Here is a 9,626-nt window from a genome sequence, read left to right as displayed (position 1 = left end):
TTAGTTTTATTGTGTAGTTTATTTTATTGTAAAGTACTTTGGATCAACCACGGTTGTGTAAAATTGTGCTCTATAAATAAAGTTTGCCCTGCCTAGAGTGGCAAAAAAGCTAAACAAAAGACTTTTATTTTGGCGTGAGGTGACGTCATCAAGCGGCGCCGCTACAGCGCGGTGATTCAACTGGAGAAAGGTTTGCTTAAAAAGTTTTACAGATATAACCCGATTTAAAGTTAAAGTACTAAAGTTTTAGGGTTTTTATACGATGCTAAATTATGTTAATGCTGTTGGAAATATTATTTTAACCCTTTATACAACGTAGAACTATTTTATTCTCAGTAATCGAGGGCTATTGTTTGACTAAAGTAACAGAAAAGTGTGTGATAAGTGTTTTAATGAAACGTTTTACCAGATTTATTTTTGTTAATTACTCTGATTAAAATAAACTGTTGAAGCAAGTGTTGAAGAGAATTTATTTTATTTCTGTTCATTGTTTTATAAATTTTCAACAGGACATTTTTATTGCTTTATTCATTTTAAACAGGATAAAGTGTCCAAACACAAAGAAAAACTCCTGCTGAAGCGACTGATCTCCACACTGTTATAAAGATGGCGTTTATTAAAGACGAGAGTGAAGATGTGAAGATTGAAGAAACATTCACAGTCAAACAGGAAGATCTGCAGGAACAAACAGGTTGGTTTTCATTCTCAAAGAAAAACTCAGTCATTTGATCCTCATTCAGATATATTTTAATAAGAATACTAAATTAATCCATTTTGCAACCCTGAGTGTACTGTCTAGTTCTCCTAAATGCACATAAGCACTCATTGAAAGACAGAAATGAGTTTCTTTCATTACTTGTTCTCGTGTCTTTTGTCATTATTTTATGTATTATTAGTCTCCCATTTTCTGTACCTTCTTAAGGTTATTGCTTTTCTTGTTCTCCTGCTGTTTGTGAAGCGTCCTTGAGCACCGGCGCTTTATAAAATAAATTAAAAAAGTTAAACTGAGCTGATGATATTTGACCCTACAGTATTCTCAGTGATAGTGTTGGCTTAGTACTTTCCATTTGCATACATCACGTTGATCACAATTCCCCTATTTTCATCAACTTCTTTATGAGTTTAAACTTGTTTCTAGTAGTTGTTACTAGTTCTCACAGATAATATCTGAGTTAGAAGTACATCATTATTACAATAACTAATTACTAGGGCTATTGTGTTTAAACAGGGTTTCCGCTGCGTCATAAAATGTCTTAAGATCCAAAATCAAACAAAAAATTTAAAATCTTTAGCTAGAAATATCTAAAATACATATAAAAAATTATTTATTTATTTATTATTGTGTTTATATATATATATATATATATATATATATATATATATATATATATATATATATATATATATATATATTTTTATTTTTTAATGGGGCAAATAAAAATCTTTTCCATCTAGACCATTGGAAAAATTCTTTAGCTTTATCCCTTTATGGGTCTAAAATTTCATTCATAATGGTCTTAAAAATGTCATAAAAAGAAACCTGCAGAAACCCTGGTTTACAGTTTGTCAAATGATGTGGATGCCCCCAATATTAAATATGCTAAATGAAATGGACTCTACAATAATTGTTATAAAACATTGTACAGTATTCTAAGCTATAAGATGTTGCTGTGGGATGACGTGAGACAAAACAAACTAAATATAGTGGAACAATAACATTTAGCATTGCACTGACTAGTGTGAAGTTCGTCAGTATTGACCAAATTCTTCATGTACCAGCAGGCGTCGCCATTGGAATCTTTTTGCTTGAGACTTTTTTTTTAAAGAATTTATTTTTAGATCCTTAAAACAGGGTTATTCTGCTTAGGTATGGAACGATAACCGTTTTCAAGGTATACCACAGTACGACAGTATATAAAAGGTTTTTTTTTTTACATTTTGTTATAAGTTTTTCAGGACAACAGTATCTCCAGCAAAAAATATATCCAAAGATGCCATTTCTTTTGTAAAGAAATTTTTGAAACGAATGATTCATTTGAATGATTCAGCCTGATATGTTTACTGCCCCATAATACTTTCTCCCCCGGTTTCACAAACAAGGTTTAAGGTTAGTCAAGATTAAATTGCATGTTTGAGTGGTCTCAACTCAAAATAACTTTCCGTGAGATAAAATACATCAGTGAATTTTTTTTCTCCAGGTGCACACCAGTAATATATTTTACTAAGGCCATTTTTATAAATTTGGCTTAAATAGCCTAATTTAACTAAGGACTAATCCCAGCTTAATCAAAGCCCTGTTTGTGAAACTGAGCCTCAAAGTTTCTTAAAAGAAAATATATTGTGTTCAAAGGGAAAAAGTTCTTGTTTTTTTACCCAGAGATTAAAAAGAATACATTTTAGAGCAGTAATCACAATACAATGAAACTGTGATATTTATATCCAAGCTTATCATACCGTCAGAATCTTATACTGGCCCATGTCTAATGCTGCTTGATGTTGCAAAGTCGTATTTTCTCATTTTATTATTTTTCTTTGTATGAATAGTCATGAACACATTTGTTTGTAGAGCAAGTAGCCATTTATTATTCCAGGTCATTTCTCCAATAGGCAACTAAATTGGAGGTTCTAAAACAATAGCATATAAGATCAGGTCACTACTATGGCCCCATTTACACTAATGCGTTTGCATTCATCAAATTTGCTTAAACCATGTGTTCTTAAGTATGGCTTTATTTCACAAGGATTCTGACAAAGCAACGTGAAGCAGGCGCTGTACAAAATTTGCGCTTAAGGAGGAAACACATCAAACTTAATAAATCATTTGAGCGCACATGGAATCATCTTAAAGGCAGACGAATGCAGATGTCTTGGACAGCTCGCGACATTATCTGGCACTTTCACTGAGTACATTTATATGGACACCAATACTCCCATTTTAATATGATTGATACTCTTCTTAAGAGTCTACCATGTAAACAGTTGTTTTTAAAAAAAAATTTATTACCTTAATGGAACACCGAGTCACGAAATGCGGAGGTTTTTCTTTCCGTTCGGTATGGGGTATCAATTTCTATTACAGCAAAAGTCTAAAGATTAAAAATGAAACGTACTAAATTAGATGTAATGCTGGAAAGCCTGGTAATGCAGCATTAATTTTTTTCATTAATTATTTTATACTGAAACGTTCCTTCTAAAAGTGCTTCCTTGGTCTTATGCATATTTCTTTGCATGACTACAACAGGAAGTATAACAGCAACTGCGTTAATTTTTTAAAAACATTTTATATATATATCAAATTAATGGCATGAGTTAACCCTCTAATTTTGACAGCACTTTAAATAAACAAATGTTTTCAAAGGGCAACAAATGTTTTTAAATAGAAAGCAGCAATTTGCAGCAGTTTCGAGAGCAAATAACAAATCCCACTGCTTGTGTGTGCACGGCTCTTTGTGGCCATTATTTTAAACTTATTGTGCTGACGTTAAGTAAATTTTGAATGTTACAGTATACCTCCAATGCATTAAGACTTTTCCTTGCAAGCTACAATTTGCAGTGAGCGTGTATTCTCTCTCTTGCGCACAAGCAAATATTTCAATGTATTGTGACAAATATTTAACTTAACGTTAATAGGCCTAAATAATGACCTATATTTTAAAATCTGCAGTTTCCTGTCAGCCCTCTTTCTTGCTTTGTTTCAAGCCGTACTTTTTGATTGTTTAAATTATTATATATTTGAACTTATATTTGAATCAAATGCTATTCACTCGCTGTGAACATTGTGGTGTCTTGTTTCAGAGCTCTTTCATTCATCGTAGTTGCCAAGGTAGCATACAACAAAATCATAATGATGCATCTGTGATCGACCTTCAGGGTTTCATGACAGTAACGTGCACGAGTAGTTATCTAGATTATTTCAGCTGAACTCAGATTTGTTACATCAAATGATCTTCAACTTGCTGTTATGGAACCAATTAAAGTGTGGACATTTAGTTCGGCTCACTAAAGTCAAGTTTTTGACTTTAATTCCCGCTTTTTTAAACCACTTTTATGAAACAGCCCCTAGGGGTTATAAAATAATCCTGGGTGTTCATTAACAGACGTTTCACATTGGTAAACCCTGGGGTAACGCTTTTATTTGTATATTTACATTGTCCCTGTTCCCGATTAGACAAACAGCAGGTAACCTTTTAAATGGCATTTCTGCTTCTTGTCGAGTATATAAAATGTCACCATATAGGTCTTCAGCTAAGCCTTCGGACATGCTCAAAGGCAAGAAAACTGAGACAAAAGTACAAATGAATGAAAACAAGTAGCAAAGTTTGTCATCTTGCCATATTCTCATCACTACAGTTTAAAGCAAATGTGGCATTAAGCATTTGCATAAGTTCATTCATTCATTCTCCTTTAGCTTAGTCTCTTTATTCATTAGGGGTCACCACAGCGGAATGAACCACCAACTTATCCAGCATATGTTTTAAACAGCGGAGGCCCTTCCAGCTGCAACCCAGTAGAGGGAAACATTTGCATAAGTTATATACAATAATGCAAACTCACAAATATAAGCTGAATTATCCGTAATTGCTATGAACATGCAGGATTTGTCTCAACCAGGTCTTCCAAGCAAGTTAAAAATGTTGAGTGGAAGATACACATGAGGGAACACAACAGGAGTAATCTAGACCGAGTGCATTTGATCATTTGCATTTAAAGTCACAGGCACAAAAAGAGCTGGGTTTTCCTCTGACCCCCCAAAATGAAATTTTCTGCAAGGTATATGATCTGATTTTGAGCTGAAACCCCAGACCCATTCTGGAAACATTAAAGACTTTCTTTACATCCTGTAAAAAAAGGTTCATAATAGGAACCCTTTAAAGGGATAGTTAACGCAGAAATGAAAATAGCCTCACCATTTACTCTCCCTCGTGTGGCTTTAAATCTTTGAGTTTCTTGATTCTGCTGAACACAAAAGAAGATATTGTGAAAAACATGCTGGCTTACTTTGTGTTCCAGAAGAAAGGAAATATTTAAAAGACGCAGAGTAAATGGTGAGGTCATTTTAATTTTTGGGGTAAACATCCATTTCATGCTTGTCGCTTTGTGCCTTCATACTAAAGTTCACTTTTCTTTTTTCTTTTTTAGACCTGATAGTGCTGAAAGAAGAGACTCAATGCAATAAAATGGAAGAGCAACACCAAGAAATAACAGCTGATGAAAAACCCACACTGACTGAAAAGACTTCATCACTCGGAAGACCTCGGAAATCCAAAACTGAGTGTAATTTTAGCAGTAAACAGCGTAGAAAGAGTTTCATTCAAAAGCGTAACCTTGGTGTTCACAGGAGAGTTCACACTAGGGAGAAACCTTACACTTGCGAACAGTGTGGAAAGAGTTTTGGTAAAAAGAGAAGCTTAAAGACCCACATGAGAATTCACACTGGAGAGAGGCCGTACACATGTCAACAGTGTGGAAAGAGTTTTAAGCAAATTGGCACCCTTAAAGGCCACATGAGAATTCACACTGGAGAGAGGCCGTACACATGCCAACAATGTGGAAAGAGTTTTAAGCAAAGTGCCACCCTTAAAGGCCACATGAGAAGTCACACTGGAGATAGGCCGTACACATGCCAACAGTGTGGACAAAGCTTCTATTATGCAGGAAACTTTGCAGCGCACAAGAGGATTCACACTGGAGAAAAGCCCTACACATGCCAACAGTGTGGAAAGAGTTTTAAGCAAAGTGGCACCCTTAAAGGCCACATGAGAATTCACAATGGAGGAAAAACACAGTGTGGGAAAAGTTTTGCTCAAAAACAAAAGCTTGACACCCACATGACGATCCACACTGGAGAGAAACCTTACAGATGCACAGAGTGTGGTAAAAGTTTCACATGTAAAAGCTCACTCATTAACCACATGAAAACTCACACCAGAGAGAAGCTGTTTGCATGTAATCAGTGTGGAAAGAGCTTCACATGTAAAGCTAACCTCATGAACCACATGGATGGTCACTCTGGAATCATAGTGTTCATATGTGATCAGTGTGAAAAGAGTCTCACACGCAAAGACTACATTAAGCAACACATGAAGACTCACTCAAGAGAGGATTGTTTTAGATGCAGTGAGTGTGGAAAGAGCTTTAAACAAAAAATATACCTCAGCGCTCACATGAAGCTTCACAATGCAGAGCAGAGTCCTCAACATTGAGACCTTGTCCACACAAACACGAGTATATTGAAAACAGCAGCTTTTTCCATGTAGTTTGGCTGTTCGTTGACATGAAGTTTATTTATAAACTACTTTCGAGAGGATCACATGCTTATTATTGTTCACGACTGGTCCAGCATTAGCTAAAACATGATTCACCAATCAGATGATTCCTGACTCACTATAAATGACAAGAGATTCTTACCTCTGTTATGTTCGTCATTATCTTTTAGACTCCCTAAAGCCCTGTTCAGACTACACAATGCCATTTGTCAGTTACGACAGATGAGATTTGTTTCAGAATATGAGATTTTGACTTGATCAAATCTTGATGTGTTGTGGGTAACAAATGAAGACTTTGGTTTTAAAACACTACACATTTATTTTGATGGACTCATCTCAGAAAAGAGAAAAAAGTTTTCTTCATGAAGACAATTGAACTTTCTATAGACAACTGCTCGCCTTTAAATATACGTTCATGTGAAAACTCCACCATTACTACAAATAAATCATTGTATGGGAAACCCAGTGTCTCTATTGTGAATGAGAACATCAGTGATTTGTTTGCTTACATGCTAATTTCAGTACTCAAATGCAAATCTAAATGTATTTACGTGCATTTCTTTAGTTTTTTAAGGGATAAAACAAAAAAAAAATTCATCTTATTAAAAAAATATCAGGCAGAATATTCCCAGAATTCTGATAAGTAGCCCAAACTGTGAACAAATGTAAATTTGAACTACTGCTCACATGTCCATGCAGATCAACTGATAAGCGTTTACACAAGCCACGGTCAAAACAAATGCAGAATCAAAACTTTTAAAAATCCTGAATCAATATTGGAGTTAGTTTTGCATGCTGGAGGAAGGACGACACCATGGCTGAAGTACAAGTTATGTGACTATTTACAGTTTCATAAGGGACCTTTTTCAGCATCGATAATGTAGATTTTTATTTAGTTTAACAACAAAACATCAGTAAAAAGCGCTATTCCGCTTAGCCTGCTTTACCTAGCTGAAGTTGTTTTTTTATTTACATTGCTTTATTTTTGAACAATGACAACCTGTATGGTCCCTATAATGTTCACCATAGGCAAAACAATAAGCATACAGTAGCGGCTTTAGGACAAAGTGTTTGAGAGAGTGAGTCAGATGAGAGACTGATGACAAGTTTTGCTTGCTAACTACATGACTGAAAACATTTATTCATTCATTCATTTTCTTGTCGGCTTAGTCCCTTTATTAATCCGGGGTCGCCACAGCGGAATGAACCACCAACTTATCCAGTAAGGTTTTTACAAAGCTACAACCCATCTCTGGGAAATTACTAAAAACATGCTAGATATAATACAGTTTTTGTTCAGAATTGTAGTATTATAAAGTTCAACTGGCAAATGACATGATTTAGTGGGTCTCCGTCATCTTTAATGAGCGTGTTCGCGATTTCAGGTGGTGTGGCTTTGGATGACATGGGAGGGATCATATTTGAAAGATATTATGCTTACTAGTTCCCTTTAAAGGGCACCTATGATGCAAATTCACCTTTGGAAGCTGTTTAGACAGAAGTTCATTGTTGCAATAAGGCTTAAATGTTTTCCACCACAAATACATCAAATAACCTTGTTATTTTGACTCTCGGCTTCATCTGTCTCATCATGTCTGTCTCTGTACTGTTTATCCGAACATGACGCAGTAAAAGTAGACATGCATGTAGGAACGATGGGTTGGGAGAACCAGCTCATTTGCATATTAAGGCAATAAAAAAGATGCTAGAATGTCAACTTACCCAAGAATGTTTATCTTCAGCAGGCTGTAATACATAATTTGAGGGGTATTTTGAGCTGAAACTTAGTGAATATAAGTAATTCGAATAATTAATATTAATGGATATCAAACATTGGACGATTCAGTACATTAATAAATTACCACCGTGAAAGTGGCACCATAACAGCGCTGTTGTGGTCCAGTGGTAAGCACATCACGCTATGAAGCTGTCCGACCCAGGTTTGAATCTCACCTGACTAGATATTATTATTATTTTTTTAATGCAATGTAAACAAAACATGTTAGACAAATTACTATTAAAATGATTATGTGTGTATAAACGCAGATAATAACAGTTCATTTAAACAGCTACTTAGTTACTTGGGTTTTTATGCATGACATTTGTTTTTCTGTTTTATAAATACTTGGTGTTAGCAAAGATGGCATCCAATGCACAATTAACCAAAGCCAAAAGTATGAAAAACATAAAAATCTTTTCAAGTTTATAGCCGATTTTCCACTACCATGTTAAACGGTGTTTCCTTAACCGTTCTATTCGGTGCTGATCCAGACCAGAAAAAAAAAAAAATCATAAATAAATAAAATAGTTTCATTTTCCAATCTGCTGCTCTTGTTCTAATACAGATGCCTAAGTTGTTGCCTTGGTAACCTGAGTGTAATAATGGAGTGTCATATAGACCTGGTGACATCATGTACAGGCATACTCTATCAGTTCAGTTTACTGGTACTGCAGTTCACATCTGTAACCATACCAAATGGTGGAAAAGAAGATAATGTTGAATTGGAATTTTTCACTCAAGAGTTAAACAGTAGTGTTATCATGAGTATTCATTCTGTCCGAAACTACAACATATATCAATGTTACTTAGGTTATATATTTTATTTATTTTTATAATTTAATTTTAGATAAAAATAAATAAATAGATAAATGTAATGCATCTTTAATGTAAAAAAAAATAATATATATATAATTTTTGTTTTATTGAAAACTGACATTCTTATTCTTTTTCAATCAACAGGACCCATCGTATATGTAATTGGTGACAGCTACATTCGCCGTGGGGAAGAACGGGCAAGGCAAACTGTTGGGACCAACCTTGGTCTCGACGCCCATATCAGGTGGTTTGGCTGTGGAGGCTTGGTCTGGAGAAACCTTGTCTCTTTCTTTCGCCGCTGTCTTGGAGGAAGAGCTGTGCCAGATGTCCTGCTTATTCACTGTGGCGGAAATGACCTCGGTAACATCAAGAGTGTTATACTTGCCGCAGTGATGAAGCAGGACTTGCAAGACCTCCATAGGCAGTTCCCTCAGATGAAGATCATCTTCTCTGCCATCACCCAGCGATGCCTGTGGAGGCTTGCTGAAAGTCTGAGGAAGGTTGACAGGGCGCGGCGCTTTGTCAACCATGCGATGGCTACTATTATGGTGTCAGTTGGTGGTGCCATTGTTCATCACCCAGAGATAACATATAAAGATCCTGGCCATTTCTTACGTGATGGAGTTCATTTGACCCCTTTGGGCAATGACATATTTTTTAAAAAACCTTGCCCAGTGTCTGAAAAATCAAATCCAGTAGGGTGATGCTGGTTTTGGAGTTTCCACAAAGTTTTGGGATGAAAAATGGCCAAGATTTTTTTTTTT

The 9,626-nt window shown here is 35.4% G+C and overlaps 3 protein-coding genes across 6 annotated transcripts in view; 2 read left to right on the top strand and 1 right to left on the bottom strand.

Moving 5' to 3' along the window:
- The window catches only part of LOC137489757 (protein NLRC3-like), a 407,221-nt gene that overhangs the window by 202,185 nt on the left and 195,410 nt on the right, over window positions 1–9,626 (bottom strand). The window lies entirely within an intron of this gene.
- The window catches only part of LOC148682312 (uncharacterized), a 342,019-nt gene that overhangs the window by 215,922 nt on the left and 116,471 nt on the right, over window positions 1–9,626 (top strand). The window lies entirely within an intron of this gene.
- The window catches only part of LOC137487276 (uncharacterized protein K02A2.6-like), a 252,759-nt gene that overhangs the window by 229,529 nt on the left and 13,604 nt on the right, over window positions 1–9,626 (top strand). Inside the window, exons 1-3 of one of the 4 annotated variants that reach the window (XM_087250260.1) lie at window positions 151–190; window positions 542–691; window positions 5,140–6,727. The exons of the other annotated variants lie outside the window; for them this stretch is intronic. Of the exons in view, the coding sequence (XP_087106386.1) occupies window positions 607–691; window positions 5,140–6,203 (1,149 nt within the window). The 5' untranslated portion in view covers window positions 151–190; window positions 542–606 and the 3' untranslated portion in view covers window positions 6,204–6,727. Of the gene's footprint in view, window positions 1–150; window positions 191–541; window positions 692–5,139; window positions 6,728–9,626 lie in introns of those variants that run through there. 4 annotated transcript variants of the gene reach the window in all.

This window comes from Danio rerio, chromosome 4 (assembly GCF_052040795.2).
Source record: "Danio rerio strain M-AB ecotype USA chromosome 4, GRCz13ab, whole genome shotgun sequence".
Classification (NCBI taxonomy): domain Eukaryota; kingdom Metazoa; phylum Chordata; class Actinopteri; order Cypriniformes; family Danionidae; genus Danio; species Danio rerio.
Note: the sequence above shows the minus strand (reverse complement) of the source record. Positions and strands in the feature narration are given on the sequence as shown.